Source organism: Salvia splendens, chromosome 14 (genome assembly GCF_004379255.2).
Source record: "Salvia splendens isolate huo1 chromosome 14, SspV2, whole genome shotgun sequence".
In the NCBI taxonomy this organism is placed as follows: Eukaryota; Viridiplantae; Streptophyta; class Magnoliopsida; order Lamiales; family Lamiaceae; genus Salvia; species Salvia splendens.
The window spans coordinates 29742647-29762776 of record NC_056045.1 but is presented as its reverse complement, the minus strand read 5'-3'; the positions used below and the strand labels follow the sequence as shown (position 1 = coordinate 29762776).

Here is a 20130-nt window from a genome sequence, read left to right as displayed (position 1 = left end):
ATATAAAACTAAACAAACCCAAACTCCTTTTTATGAAATATTGGATCAACAAGCTTTTATTTACTTTTTTGAAATTGGATATTATATCTAAATTCGTAAAAGTTGAGCTCTTTTTAGTTTCAACTTTCAACTTCCATTTTGTGAAAAATGAGTTTAAGTCTTTTCTTTTGTTTAACTAGATCCTTACTAAGAATCACTTTTTTATTGACAAAACTAGAAAGTCAAACATACCTTTAAATATACAAACACCTCATTCTCTCCAAATGAATGTAATACTCCATTCCTTTTTGGGTTTTCTATTATAATTGGGCTATTTTATTTTTTGGCAAAAAACAATAAATTTTCCTTTCTTAATTTATTTTCTTTTTTACTTTATTCTCCTTTAATTTATCTACTTAATTCTCTTTACACTTAATAAATCTAATTAAACAAATCTATAAATGAAAATACATGAATCCTATAATATTTTCAGAAAATACCAATTAATGATAATGTATAGAATCTTCAAAATGAAAATAATATTCAAAAGTGTGCATGTGCATTGCCATTGGATATACTACGGATAAAAAAGATAATCTAATGTGTGTCCCACCACATTGTGCAGGCAGTTAAAAATAATGTTTAATCACTATAATTAATATATAAAAATCAATTCAATTAATACATAATCAGCACGATTAATACCATTAGCAATATTTAATCAATGCACAAAATATATGCACGCGTGTCGAAGGATGAAGCGTGTAAAAATAAAATAATAACAAAACATGTAAAAGGATATAGCCAATATTATGATTTTTATCACATTCAAATTATCAAATTAATGGGGTATCTTTCGAAAAAAGGATATCAAACTAATATTCTTCTCAAATTCCAATGCCAATAAAACTATCAAATATAACTATATAAGTATCACTCCAATCTCCTAAGCAATATTTATCAAATATATACATTACATAACTATTACTAATATTCTAGGTAACCACTATTTTGATAGTTCGATATTAATTTGTCTCGAAATTATTCGATATTGAATCAATATGAAATTATTCGAGAATACTGAGATTTATCTATTTGATTAAATAATATTCGTAAGAATAAATATTATCAAATTTATCAAATCATCGAGATGGGAGAGAGAAGGTATTTAATGGTCCACTCTCAAAAGTCATAGAAAAGCCCAACCCATCAACAAGAATAGTGAAGCGTGACGCTATAAAAAAGCAAAATACATAGGGAGTAATAAATAAATTATTTCAAATTATTATCAAAATTTCTTCAAACTTGTGTCCATGGCTTTTCCAATCCTTTGTCGAACCGAATAATAATCTTCTAACTAGAATCCCTAATCTAATTGACAGTATTTATACATCACATTTCGATTTTCCCCCTAAAGAAGCTCAACAATTAAACCAACGATCAACGGTATTCAAAAATAAATAAAGGTCAGTTTCTGGATTTGAGCATTTGTATTTGCTAAATATCAAAAGCAGCATCTTTACTGTTTCAAGTGATACCAAACTTTTAGGTTTAGTGTATGATTATCTGGAAAAATAAATTGGCAATAAATTCCAACTGTAGAGAAAGGGGTTTTCCAAATTAGGTTAGTTAATTATGAAAATTTCCCAAATTTATGTTGCTTGACTTCCTTAAAGAAATTCATGGGCTGCCCATGGTTTTGAGGTTGCTTGTTTTCTGGGATTATAGGTCTTTTCCTTGTGATCTCTCATTACAATTCCAGTATTTACACAAGAAAAGTTGTAAAATTGGGATAAAATAAAATTGGGAAATTATTTGAATCAGGGCTGTTTAAGTAAGTGAGATGTGTTGATGGTGTTTGGTTTGTTTGTTTAGCTGGGACCATATATATGAATGTTGGTTGAATTAGGGTTTGGTCTGTATTTGGTGACTCCTTTTCACTGTTAGTTTTTTTGTTCTTCTTTTGGGCTCTATTTACTGTGCCTTTTTATGTTGTGAATTAAACAATGTTTTTCATGAATGAGGTTGTTTTTTCATTAGTGGTGTTTTTTAATGGAAAATCTGGTGCAGGGACTGATCCTGGGCTCTGCAACAGCTCCATACGCATGCTAACCATTGAATCAGAATATGTAAGTTGAGAAGAATCTTTTTTCCATGATGGATCTTATGTTTCTTCTTGTTTTTAGTTAGATCTTTTGATTTTTTATGATTAAATATCTCTAAAGAACTTGGAGATTTGGGTAAGGTTTCTGATTGAATTCATAAGTTTTACTTCATGGTGTTAATTTGTTTGCCTGATTGGAATGATGTTTTTTTCGTGTGCCATTGAATTGGTTATCTAACGAATGCTTGTAATCTACTACTTTCTCGGAAAAGAAATTGTAATTGAGCCTAAGCGACAAAAAATCGTATCTGGATAAACCTATTCCTTCGTGTTACAATTGGGGAAAAGTAATAAATTAGAAAATAATAAAGATACCAAGATTATGGCATATCAGAACTGTAGATATGGTTGCCAGTTGAAATACTCGCACTCTTTGTCGACTAAATACTGGTGTTATAGTTCACTAAGAGTTTAAATACTGAACTTTAAATATATTTATCCCAATGTTAGTAAATTACTGTAAAAAATATGTTTAGTGTCTGGGTTGATTGCAACATGGATAGTAGTTATTTGGCCTATACGGCCTCTTGAACATATCCGTAGTGGGTGGCATTTTTTCGTGATTTAAGGTGAAAAGGCAGACCTAATTAATTGCTTTCCAATAATGAAACTGCTGGTGTTATGCTGATCTGGTTCTAATTTTTCCGTGATATTCCATGATTTTATTCTGTCATTAACTATACCTAAAGGCATTTATAACTTTGTAGCCTATTTTGATTCATTAAAAGCGCGTATGGTGTTTGCCAAATTTATCCTTTTGAACTAGTATGTTCTGAACCCCACCTACAATATTGTTCCCTTTAGGAAACTTCTGTTATTGATTGATTCGCAAATAAATGTTTCCGTGTTACTGTATGTAGCAGCTAACATCGTTTAAGTTTTTAGTAATATTTCTGTATTCATGTCCACCACGTGCTTCTAATTTTTTCACACTGATGTTATGGCTAAAAACTGTAATTCAGACTTTCTAATTTTATATCCCGTTTTGGATAATTTTATTGGTATTTGCTTGTTTTCTGTAATTCTGTATAATTATTAAGTGAAGAGGACACATCAAACTTCTTAAAAGCAAACTTTTCCTCTTATATATTAATGTTATTTTTTTTTGTTTCAGCCGTAATTATTGGACCTCGTCTTAAAGAAGATAACATGGACAGCTCATTAATTCCGCCTGGTTTTGAGGCATTTGCCTCTCTCTATCTGGCCAAGATGGAGGGTGATCAAGCCAGTAATTATGCAAGTTCTGCCAACCCTTCTATGGCAGAAAATATCCAGTTAGGAATACATTGTAACAATGCAAACACCAGCACGTCTATATCATTGATAAAGCAGAATCAGCTTGATAGCAGTTCAAGTGATCAAATTGAATTAGAACAGGTTGGTCAAGTTTAGTTCACTATAAATTCTACAACTCTTTCAGGTTCCTCTCAGTCTTAGGTCCCTATTGGTGCAACTTCAGGAAAACTTTTCCAGGAATTGGTTGCCAAAAGGGGTTCTTCGAGGGTGTGAAGCATGCGAGAACTGCCAAAAGGTCAGCCTTTCGACACTGATCTCTTCTGCGTTTTTCTAGAACTGCAGAAACACTATCACTAGAAAACACAATTTTATTTGTGTTTTCCTAGTTGTGAAGTACTGGGCTTATTTGGGGTCTCCAACTATTATAACTGCATGCTTACCTTAGACTTCCATTACAGGTTATTGCAAAATGGCGTCCAGAAGAAGCTCGAAGGCCTGATATTGAGGATGCTCCTGTATTTCATCCGTCTGAAGAGGTTCTTATTAGCCCGTACCACTCTGTTTTCTTATATTTTGTTATGCCATAAGCATCTGATCTGCTTTTTAATTTTGAAAGCACTCATGTTATTTTAATTTACCAAATATCTAGGAGTTTGAGGATCCCATAAAATACATTGCAAGTATACGCTCTAAGGCAGAGATGTATGGGATCTGTCGCATAGTACCACCACCAACATGGAACCCTCCTTGCCCTCTGAAGGAAAAGAACATATGGGAAAGGTCTAAATTCGCGACACGAATCCAGCAGTTAGACAAACTTCAGAATCGGGAATCGATGATGAAGAAGTTTCTAGTCAAACATGACAAGAGTAAAAAGAGAAAATGCCTGAGAAGAGGAGCCGATCATGCAAATGGTATTAAGGATACTAAAACTTCAGACAACGCTTTGCAATTTGGATTTGAGCCTGGTCCAGATTTTACTCTGGATGAGTTTCAGAAGTATGATGATGATTTTAAGGCTCAGTACTTCTGGAAAAATAATAATAGTTCAAGTTTAGGAGATAGCAGTTCTACACCTGACGAGCCATGGCACCCTACAGTACAAGAAATTGAGGGAGAATATTGGCGGATGGTAGAGAGACCAACAGAAGAAATTGAGGTATTCCCCAGTGCTTGTCTTGTATGGTGCTTTTCCAAATAATTATCACATTGGCTTACCTATTTGCTTCTAGTAATAATAAATTCCATTCTCTTAAAGGTGCTTTACGGGGCTGACCTGGAAACTGGAGCTTTTGGCAGTGGGTTTCCTAAACATTCCCATCAAGTTGCTTCTGCTTCAGACACGAAGTACATTAATTCAGGATGGAACTTGAATAACTTCCCAAGACTTCCTGGTTCTGTTCTAGCATTTGAAAGCAATGAAATATCTGGTGTTGTGGTTCCTTGGTTGTATATAGGAATGTGTTTTTCTTCATTTTGCTGGGTAAGTAAAAACATTCTTGTCATATGCATTCATTTTAACACAATCTTTACCTGATTTCCTGTTTTTAGTTTTTACTGTTTCTCTCCTTCTGTAGTAGGAGTAAATGATTTTTCATTATTCATTTATTCTTCACGTGGCAACAGCATGTAGAGGACCATCACATGTACTCCTTCAATTACATGCATTGGGGAGCTCCGAAAATGTGGTATGGAGTTCCAGGATCAGATGCTATGAAACTGGAGGCAGCTATGAGAAAACATTTACCGGACCTCTTCGTAGAACAGCCTGACTTGCTTCATAAGCTGGCAAGCTTCAATTCCTTACTTTCTTTTGTTACTATTTACTTCAGTAACATATATCACTGGTGTACTTATATCACTGGTGTTTATTTTGAACAATATGCAGGTTACCCAACTATCACCTTCAATCCTAAGGTCTGAAGGTGTGCCTGTTTATCGGTGCGTGCAGAATCCAGGAGAATATATACTGACCTTCCCTCGAGCATATCATGCTGGATTCAACTGTGGTTTTAACTGTGCTGAGGCAGTTAATATCGCACCTGTTGACTGGTTGCCGCATGGACATAAAGCTATTGAGCTGTACCGCGAGCAAGGCAGACGAACTTCCATTTCACATGATAAACTATTGCTCGGTGCAGCTAGAGAAGCTGTAAAAGAAAATTGGCAACATAATTTTTTGAAGCAGCACAAGTCAAATAATTTGAGATGGAACGAAGCTTGCGGAAAGGATGGCTTCTTATCAAAAGCACTCAAGGTATCCATTACCTCTTTAGTTGTAGTTTGTTCTTAGAATTGAGGAATTAGTATGTAGGATTTAAGGCGTTGCAATAAATAATGAGGCAGGAGAAAACAGATATATTTTCGCCTTTATAATTCAAATATCATTCTAATGTGTAATTATATTGTGTTTAGACTCGTGTTGACATGGAGCATAAATGGAGGGAACTCCTTAGCAAATCCTCAAAGGCACTGAAGATGGAGAGCTCCTTTGATGCTAATTGTGAGAGGGAATGCAGTGTCTGCCTCTTCGATCTACACCTATCTGCTGCAGGTTGCCACCAGTGTTCACCGGATAAATATGCATGCTTGACTCATGCCAAACAGTTGTGTTCGTGCTCATGGAGTGCTAAGTTTTTCCTTTTTCGTCATGACATCATGGATTTGAATCTGTTAGTTGAAGCTTTGGAGGGGAAACTAAGTGCAGTATATCGATGGGCAAGGCTTGATATGGGCCTCGCTCTCACCTCTCATGTTGCAGAAAGCAAGCAAGTTGCATCTCAAGAGTCAGCTGAAGAAGTGATAAATTCAGCACCGAGTGCAATTTCTTCAGAGGAGCAGAAAAGGAAAGCGCCTAGAGGCTCTTCTAGTTCAGCGAAGTATGTGGGCAGCATTGGCTCGTCTAAGAATGTGGAACCGCCTAGTTCAGCACCGAGTGCAATTTCTTCAGAGGAGCAGAAAAGGAAAGCGCCTAGAGACTCTTCTAGTTCCGCGAAGTATGTGGGCAGCATTGGCTCGTCTAAGAATGTGGAACCGCCTAGTTCAGCACCGAGTGCAATTTCTTCAGAGGAGCAGAAAAGGAAAGCGCCTAGAGGCTCTTCTAGTTCAGCGAAGTATGTGGCCAGCATTGGCTCGTCTAAGAATGTGGAACTGCCTAGTTCAGCACCGAGTGCAATTTCTTCAGAGGAGCATAAAAGGAAAGCGCCTAGAGGCTCTTCTAGTTCAGCGAAGTATGTGGCCAGCATTGGCTTGTCTAAGAATGTGGAACCGCCTAGTTCAGCACCGAGTGCAATTTCTTCAGAGGAGCAGAAAAGGAAAGCGCCTAGAGCCTCTTCTAGTTCAGCGAAGTATATGGACAGCATTGGATCGTCTAAGAATGTGGAACTGCCTTTTGTAGTATTGGCTTTACCATGTGTGAAGAAAGCAACCCGTTTTAAAATTAAATCAACTACATCTAAAAGTTCGTGCAAAAAAGATAACTCTTTACAGCCCCCTCCTGGATTTGAAGTGCAGTCATGTCAGGCTGTTCGACCCAATAATCCCTCGAGAGTGTCCCCAGGAGCTTCGGATAAATATGAGGAGAAGCAGCCATCACTTATGGGACACAAGGATGTCATACTACTGAGTGATGATGAAGAAGACGGACCACCCTGTAAAAAGACGTGTGTTGTAAGGGGGACTGTTCAAAAGGATACAATAGGTACTCACAAGCCAAATTTTTCCGATAGCATGACAAAGTTAGATAGTTGCATTGATAAACCAGCCTCCACAGCCACTGTTACTCTTCCTTCTGATGTATGCATTCCTAGTTCAACGCGTGTTAAAGTTGAGGAGGTTACTGAGTCTGAAAGTTCTGTAGGAAGCAACCCTCCGACCAGTTCTTGCGTTAACATTTCACTGATGGATACTGATTTCAACAAAATTGTGGGGAGGAACAAAGAGACGAATGGTTCTGAAGAGGCAAACCATAATCCCCAACAAATTGATGATGAGAAAGTTAAAGAGTTGAGATCTGTAGATAACATGCTTACTGTATCAAACCCATCGAGCCATCAACATAACATGGAAGGGCCCTCTCGCCAGAATGGCCCTCGTATTGCAAAAGTTATCAGGAGAGTCAGTTGCAATGTCGAGCCTTTGGACTTTGGAGCTGCTCATGGTGGAAAGTTGTGGTGTGATAGTAAATCGATTTACCCAAAAGGTACGTTTGAATCGACCATGTATCCTTATGCAGTTCTTTGTTATATTACAAAATATAATTGGCTTTTTTTTTCCGAACACAGGATTTAGGAGTCGAGTGAGGTACATAGATGTTACTGATCCGACCAATATGTGCTATTACGTCTCTGAAATCCTAGATGCTGGGAAGGATCGACCTTTATTTATGGTACGTATAGTATCCACTATCCAATAAATGCCAAAACCTTCTTCGCATCTTATAATCCTTGCAAAATCATGAAATAATTACTCATTATCTTACCAATATTGTTCAATCATCTGCTCCACATTATATAATCCTTCGCAGCAGCACAAAACGTCTTTTGTGTTACGTGTTCTGTTTCTTCTTTTGTTTATCTGTTAGCTGATAAAGTTAAATTTTCAGGTGTCGTTGGAGAACGATCCTAGTGAAGTATTTATCCATGTCTCAGCTGGTAAATGCTGGGAACTGGTTCAGGAGCGAGTAAATCATGCGATTGCCAAGCAATATAAGCTCGGAAAGGGGAAGCTTCCACCTCTGCAGCCTCCTGGGAGTGTCGATGGCATGCAAATGTTTGGCTTTTCGTCGCCAGCAATCATTCAGGCATGTTCTTCCCATTGGCTTCGAATTTATTACTTGAAAACTATGATTTGATAATGTTTTTCATATATAGGAACATAGTAGTTTATTTTTGGGGCAAATTGCTGAAAATCATGAAGTTTGGTAGAAAATGTTTACTAATATGGCCATTTTTGGGTTCTCTTTACAGGCCATCCAGGCCATGGACCGCGATCGAGTTTGCCAAGAATACTGGCACTCGCAATCACTGATGCAGATTCCTTCACAGCACAGAGACCAATAGACAGCCTCATGGGCGCGCCCTCGGCCCACGGGGCCGTTGAGAGAACACCCAACGGCCTCGTACAGAAAGCAAACGCCGAGGAGCTTAGTGCACTCAACAGTTGCTTGCACAGTAGCAACTTGACTGAACTTAGCAGGATTCTTAGTGAAAAAGATTAAAAAGCACACAAGATAGAAGAAAAAGAAAACTTTCCAGCCATATATTTTTGTAAATGTGGGGCTGCATTTTTTGGTTACTTACATTATGAGTAGACTGCATTCTTTTTTGACATTGGAAAGTTTTGGACATGTTATAATTAAATAGTTTCTCAAAGTTATATGCAAAATAATGGGTTAGTTGTGCCTACAAATAGAAAAATGGTAAACATTAAACTACTATAAATTATTAAGTATAAATATTGATTATGGAGTATCTACTACCACCAAATCTGCATCGTGATTTAGTTGGATTCTTTACTACTTAATTTGCAGCCAGATTTGAGAATGAAAAATGCCAAATATATTTTCCTTCGACTCAAAGTGAATATATTATTTAAAGTTTTGAGGTTTTTTGGTTCTTTAGCATATGAGAATATCGATATTTCAGTCTTGGCTCTCAAATTATATTGTTTCACATGATTTGACTGAAGCAAACATATTATTTATGACTTCAAAATATCAAAATTGCCCAAAAAAATCATGATGTTTTGTCAAATTTTGGTATGTCAATCAGCTAAAAATATCAAAAAGTTTGAACTGATGTTCAATTATCACATAATGAAAAATCTAGTAGCTTATGTATAATATATTGTTCATGTTTTCAACCAAAATATATAGTTTTCTTTATTAATAGACAATATTGTTTAATTCTTCGACAATGACATCCGCATAAAAAATTTTGATTGTCATATCCGATGCAATTTCATAAAGATAATTGAGAACAAATTCAAATATGATGCTTTTTTTGACTGATTTTTAAAATTATGGAACATATCCAATTTGCCTTTTTTTAAATAGATTTATAAATCAATATGATTTTTGCTTATTGGTTTTCTACCTATGATAATATTATCGTTTAAATTAAGAGTGAGATAGGCAAAAAAATAACTTCCTTAAAATATTACCTATTAATTTAGTATCAAATATATTATATTTATATACTCTGTCCCACTAAATACTATTGTACTATAAAACATTCATTTTTTAGTACAAGATTTTATGTATTATTGTTTAAGAGTTAAGTGGAGGAAAACAAAAACAAATATAGAGATAGTGTTGTTTTTATTATAGTAATAGTAATGTGTCGTTTTTAGTAGAACAATTTCAAAAGAAAAATATTTCAAATTAATAAATTCAGAATAAATAAATTGTACCACATCCTAATTTTGTAACTATCCCTTTCTTTAAAAATATTACTACTTCCAATTCAATATATTCAAAGTCAACCACAATCATACCAATTATTTATAGTACTACTGCATATAGGAAGGTTGAATTCATTACTAATAATTTTGTTACCATATATATTTTCCATTATAAAAAAGTGAGCATACTTTTAAAATTAATATAGAGGTTGAACTCAATATATTCAAAGTCAAATATTTATTCATAAAAAATCAAATTCACAATATGACGAATCTTTTTCTAAATCATCTTTATCCCAAATTTGATAAAAATAAATCTATTTTAATAAGAATATCTCAGAAAATAATGAATTTATTATATCCACACTATTCACTCTCTCCCACACGCACTGGCGCACACAATATTTGCACACACTTTTCCTCTTGCTAAGGGTTTGCAATCTCTCTCTGTAAATTCCTCTCTTAGATCTCTGAATCAATCCCTTTCTAGGGTTTGCTTTCCGGCGCTGCACAGCTACCGATTTTGAATCAATTTTGCGGTTGTTTTGTTGCTGATTTTGAATTGGTTGATAAGATCCGCGAGCGAGGGAAATTCGGGCTCCTTTTTCTTGCTGGTTTTCGGTTCTGCCTCCTGTTTGATGGTTGAAGAAACGCGGAAGGATCTGAGGGTTGAGAGCTGTATTGTGATTTCTGAGGATTTTATTTAGAAGAAATAGAGATGGATTTGGATTTCAATGGCGATGTCACGAGCCTCGATGCTGAACTGCTGCAGCTTCAGGAGGTGTCTCCGTTGGCTATTAAAGCCAACCCGTATGTTGCCGAGAAGCTGTTTGATCAGTGGCTTTCGCTTCCGGAAACCAATTCCTTGGTAATTTACTTTTTTTCTTTTCGTTTAGTTTTTTTTTCGGGAGGATGAAGGATGATCTCCCAGTTTATGCGTAGTTTGGCGGGTTAGGTTTTGTGAAAGGGATATTGTTGATTCCACATGCAAATTTTAATTTCTGAGTCGTTGGTTATGGTGGGATTGTAGGAAGGAAGAGATAAAGTTGTGGGCTTTAGTTTGTTGTTGATGAACCATTGATACTTTTATGCGTATAAACATTTAAGTAAATATTTGAATGAAACTACTGAATCACTCTACTAGAACATGTTACAAGCAGATATTTATAGAGACCTTCTCTATCACTGAGGCTGGTCAATGAAAAGCTGGTTGTTTAATATGGTAAGAGCCCATTTGGAAATGAAATTGGCTAGAGGTATTTATTTGTGCTGCACTGCTCATGGTTAAAGAACTGAACTTAACTCTTGACTACTAGCATTACTACGATCATTCTATTCTATCAGATGCAGGTGACAGTTATTGGTTAATCTTTTGGCCATTGCTTTTGTAATGTTATGGCTTTTCTGTTTTGGTTTGAGTATCAATTGAAAGTTAACGTGATGGCACATGCTCTTCTTTATTGGCACATTCAGTCGTCTGATAAGTGATAATTAGTAATAATAATAATAGACTAATAGTGGAGTCAACGAATCATTAATAACTTATCCGTAACTGTAAGATGTATTCATTTTTAGGACACTAGAGAATTGTAAGTGAAATTCCATATTTTTCGGCTGCCATGATTACTCACTTCATAAAGTTTTTGTATGTGAGGGAAAGTTTTAGCATTGTCTGTTTGTACTCTATGAAGTTGTATTCTTGCACAATTTTTCCACCCCTAGTGATTGAGAGTTGTCAGTGTCACACTATTAATTAAGTACAACTGGAATTGAACGTTGCGGAAATTCTTCATTTAGATTGATTTGGAAGCAATAAATTTGGGATGAATGCTGTAATATGTCTTTTCTGACCATCGTAATGTGCTAGTGAAGGTTGAAACAATTTAGCTGATAACCTTTTCCCTCAAAATTGCCCAGAAAATTTTAGATCGAAGTGACTCTAGCCTCGTTATAGTTGAGAAGTAATAAGATTTTAACATATATCCTCTTATCAAATTCAGGTAAAATCGCTGCTCAATAATGCCAAGGGAGGTGGCCCCTTAAATGCTGCTGGAGCAGGTAGCACAAATACTGCAGCTAGCAATACGGCGCCTTCAATGTTTCCTGCAGGTAGTACGCCGCCACTTTCACCAAGGAGTTCTTCAGGTTCTCCCCGAATCATGAAACACAGGGCAGGCCCTTCTAATTTACCCTCTCCCTTGAAATTAGTGAATGAACCCATGAAAGAGCTTATACCTCAGGTTGAATTAATTGTTGCGTTAATCGTTTTCCAAGTTTTTGTCTTAGAATCCTGTTGCTCCTCTTTCTTTGCAGTGAACGGGTATAGTTCACTTAATAAAATTTGCGATTTTGCAGTTCTATTTCCAAAATGGGCGCCCACCACCTAATGAACTGAAAGAGCGATGCTTGTTTAGAATTAACCAATTTTTTTATGGTCACGTGGATGGACTGCAGATGCATGGTGAGTTGCTAGATATGCATGTGATGTAGTCTTAGAATGTTCAATGGTTCATTACCTGCTAATGAGTTGTACATTCAATGGATTCTCAGAATTTAAACCAGTAACGAAGGAAATTTGCAAGCTCCCGTCTTTCTTTTCTGCTGTACTGTTTAGAAAGATCGACACTGAGGGAACTGGAATTGTGACCAGGTATTGTAATGAAATATTTCCCCCTCTGTCTGTCTTTCTGCGCCATCCAGAAATGACTATTTAGTTGTTCAAATATTTTTAATACTCCCTCCGTGCCAACTAAGTTGGATCACTTCTTTTGGACACAGAGATTAAGAAATTGTATTGAATATGTTAAATGATAATAAAATAAAATAGGAGAGAGGAAAAAAATTACGAGAGATAAGAGAGAGTAAAGTAGGTGATGGAATAAAGGAAGGGTGATTAGATGATTTGTTTTTTGTCAAAAGAGGAAATGACTCAACTTTGTTGGGACGTCCAAGGAATTCCAGTTGGGATGGAGGGAGTAGTAGTTTTTGTCATACCACTTGTTACACTTGTTCATCATCGAATTTCTTAGATATTTCATGGGTCTGATTTTCTTGTTTAGTTGATGTATGTTACTGACTTCAGCTTATTTTTCCAAACAGGGATGCGTTTGTCGATTATTGGATTAATAAAAACATGTTGTCTAAGGATCTAGCAACACAGTTATACACAATCTTGAAGCAGCCAGAGCACAGATACTTGGTCCAGGTTGAACAAATTTCTTAGTATTATAATACATTAAATTGAGTTATCTAGTTATTAATAGGTTCTTCCTATGTTTGCAATGTTATGACCTTGAAATAGGATGACTTTAAACCTGTTCTACGAGAACTTTTGACCGCTCATCCTGGGTTGGAATTCCTACAGAGTACACCTGAATTTCAAGAAAGATATGGTATGTCGATCTCGTATCTCGTATTTGCACTTATTTATTGTTACTAATTATATTGGTTAAACATTTCTCTGGTTAAAAGTTCACTGGTATAGTTGTTATCTTTCTAAAAGAAGTTTATATTTTTGCTAGATCATTGGATATAATCCCTCATCTGCCTTTTGCTCGTTTGTTTGATCTATTTTACTAGTATGATCATGAAAGTCTAGATAGCAATAACACTAAGTCTTGGTAGACCTATATGGACAAATAATTATGTTGTAATTATAATTAAAAGCTTATGCTTGGCCATTCTGCTACAATTAAAAGCCTAAGCTTAAATTGCTGACTTTGTATGATCTGCTAATTTTTGGACTGAGATTAACAGTCCTATTATCTATCTACAGCTGAAACTGTAATATACAGAATATTTTACTATGTGAATAGAGCGGGTAATAGTCGTCTTACACTGAAGGAGCTGAGACGCTCAAACTTGATTGCTGCAATGCAGCATGCAGATGACGAAGAGGATATTAACAAAGTCTTGAGGTAATTAAAGAGAATCTGATTTTTGTCTTATTTTTATTGTTTATATGTTTGTTAATGATGATCTTCTTGTTCTTAGAAAAGTGAATAAAAAGTAAGTTATGGATCTGCAAGGTTCCCATTAGGTTGTAGATATATTTCCAATGTCATTATATATCATTTCTCACAACAAATTATCAAGCTGCAATCTTAGACTAGGAGCACTGTGATTGCTTTAGGATTCACTGTTTTGCATTTTGGTAGTATGTTAGCTACCATATTTTATTATCTCATTTCTTCAGGTACTTCTCCTATGAGCATTTCTATGTCATATACTGCAAGTTCTGGGAGCTGGATTCAGATCATGATTTTTTGATTGACAAAGAAAACCTCATCAGATATGGTAACCATGCACTTACCTACAGGATTGTTGATAGAATATTTTCTCAGGTTTGTTGTTTCCTCATTCTTCTTGCTATTAATGGATAAGTTGGGTTGTCTGCATTATTGATCCATTTCTTATGATGTCTTGAACCACTTTCTAAGAATTGTTACTTTAATTTGCAAGGTTCCGAGAAAGTTCACCAGTAAGGTTGAAGGAAAGATGGGATATGAAGATTTCGTCTACTTCATATTGTCAGAGGAGGATAAATCATCAGAACCTAGTCTTGAGTATTGGTATGTAAGATCTAAGCTGTCAATAAAAAGCATGGCAGCATGATCATCAAATCTTGAATGTCTGAGGGGTAGTCAGGAAAGTTGAGCCTGAATCCTTCGAGTTCTTTATACATGTAGGTTTATAGGTTGTAAGTATGAGTGCTACTGAACCCTTTCAGGAAGCCACTCATTGAAGATTTTGCTTCTTTCATAGTATCTAATTGGTGGATTGTGGAATAAGTGATGATTGTTTTTTCATGCACGGAGCAAAGAACTCTCATAGTGAATCCTTAATGTCTCAATATCAATGACTTGAGGCTTTAGAGCAAACCTGGCTTTCAACTTTTCTTGTGAAAGGTTTTTAATGTTAATTACTTATGATTAATGATTTCTGTAATCAAGCTCAGACTATCTAACACACTCGCATTTGTGTTAGTTCTCTTTTTGCTCAGGCTACTTGATGGTTGATTTCTTATTCTTTTATATGCAAATCAAATAATGCAGTCCTTTTCAGGTTCAAGTGCATAGATTTGGATGGTAATGGCATTATAACGAGGAATGAAATGCAATTCTTTTATGAGGAGCAGTTGCATAGAATGGAATGCATGGCCCAAGAGCCTGTACTTTTTGAAGATATACTATGTCAAATTGTTGACATGGTTCATCCAGAGGTGACCCTTTAGTTGATTGTGCATAACTTTTTTTCTTACAAATCTCAATTGTGCTTTGTGTCTAAAAGTCCTTGCATTTACTTTAATAACTCTTCTTTATTTTGAAATAAAATTTTCTGCTCAAAAGTCCTTCAATGCTTAAAGTTCCACCTTTACGTAATTCATTTATGATGGATATTGAAGACTAAAAGTTCCAGTGTCATATTCAAAACATTTAATATTTATGTTTTTAAGCTTTATTTGCCAGAATTAAAAACAGTTCTGATGAAATTTAAAGACCGTTGTGGGATGTAATGTCTAGAGACCTGGATTTTAAAAAAGGTCTAAAGATGATTAAGTGAACTGAACAAGCTGGGATATTGTGATTATGAAGTTCATTTGTAATGTATCCATACCAAAAGTATCTGCCTTAACTGCGCAAATTGTAATATACTTGTACCATTGTGAAATCTGATTACATTGAAATTATGATATGCAGGAAGAGAGCTATTTTACGTTGCGGGATATAAAAGGCAGCAGACTTTCTGGCAGTGTTTTCAATATCCTGTTTAACCTTAATAAGTTCATGGCTTTCGAGACTCGTGATCCATTTCTAATTCGCCAGGTATAATGCAACCTTTTTAATCGCTATTTATATCATTCTGCATTAAAATATGCTCCAAGAAAGCTCCTCAACTACAAAATCTGGACAGGAGCGTGAGAACCCTAATTTGACGGAGTGGGATCGCTTTGCTCACCGAGAATACATTAGGCTCTCGATGGAGGAAGATGCAGAAGATGCCTCTAATGGAAGTGGAGATGTTTGGGATGAACCGCTCGAGGCTCCTTTTTGAATTCTGTTTGGTAAGATTCTTGTTAATATTACTAAAGATATTTTTTATCAGTTAAGTCCATTCAAATACGTAGTTGTGTCTTGCCAGATTGTTATTCTGGCGACTGAAATATATTTGTAACCTGGGTAGTGGAACTGCAGAAGTCTTGTTTCATGTGTACCTTTACCACCTTTGAAGTAACGTAATTACAAAATCTATATGAATTTATTCTCTGTGGAAATATTACGACAAATAATTTGAGATGAACCATTTTTAGGTCACTCTTACCTCCATTCTTGCTCTTTTGGCCTGTGACGTCGCTAGTGCATCATCATGAATTCATGATTCCTATTTCTTAAATCGGACTGACTGACGTTGTGGATGTTGTGGGTTTTAATCAAATGGTTGATAGTGTGTGGGTGTAGTAAGGGTCTCACTTTAAATGTCTGATAAGTTGTGTGGGCCCTGCAATAGGTTTGCATTCTTCACATCATTTCTGTTGTTCCTACGCATTAATGCTTGTGCCGGCTTTGCATATTTTCAGGAGTCTACTCTGAATTCCTTATATATAGCTGGCTACGGAGCATTACAAGCTGTAGAAAGGGATTCTCACTCGCAACGCTCTGCTAGTATGTTTTTGAAGACTCGTTTTAGAAATTTTGATGAGTTAGAAACGTTGCCATGGTGCACCGGGGGAAAGGTTGCACATTTGTTGATTTGATACTAACAAGCAAATAGATTATGTTAGTTCACAGCCTTTTTAGCACTTGGTTCTTTTGTCAGGTTGTAAGAAATATAGTACTTTTATTAATTATTTCATTTGGAGGCAGTATCAAATTGCTTCTTCTTTTTGCTTGTTTCTCTTTCTTGATTTCCTAAACTCTCTAGTTGTTGTTTTCCCCTTTTCTTGAATATTTAGTTCTCTTTGTGTAAACAGCAGTTGGATGTAAAGATACAATTCTCCATTTCCAACCATATGTCAGAATTTTGATGATGTTTTCTCATAGTTTCGATACCAATGCTTGTCGACTATGATGTTGAATTATGGCCATGTATAGTTCATGAGGTTACTTTTGAGATCAAAATTACAAATTAAACCTATTTACACAAATTTAGCAAAATTTATGTTTTGATACCAATGCTTGTCGAATTACGCCTATGCTTATGGTCTTGTGTTGAAAATACGAGATGAAACACCATTTTATAAGGATTTTTGATCAAATACCTATATATATATATATATATATATCAAAGTGTTAAATTCATGCACCAAAAAGGAAAGATGGTTTAATTAATGCTTTAGACTTGTAAAGGGAAACTGTTTTACTTGCGTGGTTTAAGAGTTGGGTCTCTTTTGCAACGATAATATCATATGTGATGTCGTCTCGATTAAGTATTGAAATGTATCTATCCAATCGAACAACATTCATAAGACTCAATCTTATCTAATTCTTTCATTCGAATACCACCCAGTTAGCTTTACATAGGCTTGTCTTGTACAAGTAAAAGACTTCTATTCTTATAGTAAAATAGATTAGTTGGTCATGCTGCAAATATTTTTAATAATTATAAATGTATATAATACCACAATATTAATACTAACATGGTTTAGTGTTGAAAACAGGGGACTTTTTTTTATATAAATAGAATGGATGAAAGATATTATGCTGTTATCCAAGTTTCTTTATAATATGTGTAATTATTTGGTTTTTTGTGTTGTAGTAGGAATTTTGTACTAGTAATTTATTACTCCATAGTATTTATTAAACTGAATTTAATAATACATCCACGGGTCGGGTCCGGATCTCAAACATTAACCCGAATCCGGACCCGGATTTCTTCAAACCCTAAACCCTTCTTTTTTCTTTCTATAACTCCGCTTCAAATCAGTTCTTCACTCAGCTGCTTCGACAACCCTTCACACAACAGCGGCCACCGCCACGACCGGGGAATCTCATTGAATTCACCGTAAGCTCATTCAATCTCATTATTCAATTCTCAGTATATTCGTAGTTTAATTTTGCATCCGTGTGATTTCTGATCTGATTTGAAAATTGGTTTATGTTTCAAAATCTATGCATTTGATTCTCTTTCCAGACATTTGTATATCTTCATGAAGGTTATAATTCGCAAAGTCACCTCAACCGTATTTTATAATTAAGCTACATTTCGTTATGCCTTTTCCTTTAAGATCTGTTCATGTTTTGAAATTTTTACTGTAAACGTTGACGTCAATTGTTGATTCCAAATATCTATTTCGTGTTTGGATCTGGAGCTTTGTTGAGTTACAATCCACCAATTATATCGAACGAGTGTTTTTTCTTCTACAAATCAACAAACTGTTAGTGGAAATAGTAATTCTGGAAGAAGTAATCAACTCGATTTTGATGTTGTGTAGGATGGCTGAGAAGGTAGGACAAATTGTTCCTGAGTCTGTCTTGAAGAAACAGAAGAGAGAAGAGGAATGGGCCTTGGTCAAGAAGCAGGAGGTTGCAGCTCTCAAGGAAAAGAAGGCTGCAAACAGGAAGCTAATTTATAACAGAGCCAAGGACTATGCGAAGGAATATGCCGCACAGGTTATTTTTGGATCTTAAATCTTTGGCTTTTCTATCTGTATTTGCTTCTGTGTCTCATTGCTGAATTTGAGCAACTTGTGTTGTTTATAATGCTGTAGGAAAGGGAGCTCATTCAGTTGAAGCGCGAGGCAAGGTTGAAAGGAGGGTTCTATGTGAACCCCGAGGCTAAGTTGCTTTTCATCATTCGCATCCGTGGGTATGTAATTGTGTTATATGGAATGATGTAATTTGTTTTGTGTGATTGGTATTGTGTAACTAACATTTCTTTATGCCTTGAACACTCAGTATTAATGCAATGCATCCTACCACAAAGAAGATCCTGCAGCTGCTGCGTCTTCGTCAGGTTAGCCTTTGAAATCAGATCTCTTTGAATATATTGTCTCCACAGCATGATAAAAGTGCAAATGCGCGTGATGATTCTAAAAATGAGCTGGTTTATACGTCTTCCTCTTGTGTAATGTGGGAATGAACTTTTGGTTTCAGATTTTTAACGGAGTATTCCTAAAAGTGAACAAAGCAACAGTGAATATGCTCCACAGGGTTGAGCCATATGTTACTTTCGGGTATGCTTCTGAATATTTGGACAGTTCGAAGAACTATCTTACTTGGTATGCATATAAAAAATTAGAATGCCCCTTCTTTCAGGTACCCAAACTTAAAGAGTGTTAGAGAATTGATTTACAAGAGGGGATTTGGCAAGGTCAACAAGCAGCGCATTGCTTTGACTGACAACTCGATTATTGAGCAGGTTACTTCATCTTCATTTCTGTCGAGGCAGACTTCTACTTAGCACTGTTCTTTGAGCATTTTCACTGATGATTGGCTTATGTTCTAGACACTTGGCAAACATGGCATCATCTGCATCGAAGATTTGATCCATGAGATCCTGACTGTTGGGCCTCACTTCAAGGAGGCTAACAACTTCCTCTGGCCGTTCCAACTGTCGGCACCCTTGGGTGGACTCGAGAGAAAGAGGAACCACTATGTTGAAGGCGGAGATACTGGTAACCGTGAAGACTACATCAATGAACTCATTAGAAGGATGAACTAGAATTTTTTGTAAGCTTTGAGATTTTCGGAGTTTTGGGGTTATTTTATGCTTGTTCCGTTTTGTTCTGATTGTTTTACTGACATTTGTTCCAAAAACTTGCATCATACAACCTATTTGTTGCTAATTTTGCATTTCTGCCTTCGATCATTACAATGTTTCTCAATAAGATTAAGCTTGAATATTTGGTAGGAATCTTGTCTAGTTAAATGTAGTGCTATCAATTATGGATTGTCGAAGATGAACTTTTATCAAAGTCTTGCGTTTTTTAATAGTTTAATTCGACCAGTCTTTAAAAATCATGGTATGGTCAGATTTTTGTTTGTCTTACTACCTAAATTAGTTGTAAAAACAATGAAATTTAAATTTCTATGAATTTTCACAATCATATGTGAATGTTGCAATACATTAAATGATGTTCGTTATTCATATAGAAACCGGTGTCATTTTTATAAAAAAACATAAACAATATGAACCAAAAAGAAAAAAAAATCTATTTTAGGGGACATAGAGAATAGTAGTATATTACTAGGTGATCACATCTCTTCAACCCTCTTCAACTTACTAATAATGGGTCATCTTCTATTGCTTATAGCATCATAATCCAAAATTAAAACCAAATCTTCATCATTAGATTTCAAAATGAGTGGATAAGATTAAATCTTACGAATTTCAATAAATAGTAGACAAAA

General features: G+C 35.4%; 2 protein-coding genes and 1 pseudogene across 2 annotated transcripts; all 3 read left to right on the top strand.

The window, feature by feature from the left end:
- The first annotated feature begins 1274 nt into the window (after positions 1-1274).
- LOC121765455 lies at positions 1275-8871 on the top strand (annotated as a pseudogene).
- A 1278-nt stretch (positions 8872-10149) lies between these two features.
- LOC121765140 (serine/threonine protein phosphatase 2A regulatory subunit B''beta-like) lies at positions 10150-16669 on the top strand. The gene is made up of 13 exons (XM_042161171.1): positions 10150-10649; positions 11782-12021; positions 12137-12242; positions 12332-12431; positions 12881-12986; positions 13083-13173; positions 13557-13698; positions 13977-14124; positions 14243-14352; positions 14846-15002; positions 15481-15606; positions 15695-15845; positions 16359-16669. Exons 1-12 carry the CDS (start codon positions 10500-10502, stop codon positions 15833-15835), a joined length of 1617 nt encoding a protein of 538 aa, XP_042017105.1. The 5' UTR covers positions 10150-10499; the 3' UTR covers positions 15836-15845; positions 16359-16669.
- A 955-nt stretch (positions 16670-17624) lies between these two features.
- LOC121765141 (60S ribosomal protein L7-2-like) lies at positions 17625-19565 on the top strand. The gene is made up of 7 exons (XM_042161172.1): positions 17625-17782; positions 18213-18390; positions 18489-18586; positions 18676-18733; positions 18874-18953; positions 19036-19138; positions 19226-19565. Exons 2-7 carry the CDS (start codon positions 18214-18216, stop codon positions 19439-19441), a joined length of 732 nt encoding a protein of 243 aa, XP_042017106.1. The 5' UTR covers positions 17625-17782; position 18213; the 3' UTR covers positions 19442-19565.
- The last annotated feature ends 565 nt before the right edge of the window (positions 19566-20130 follow it).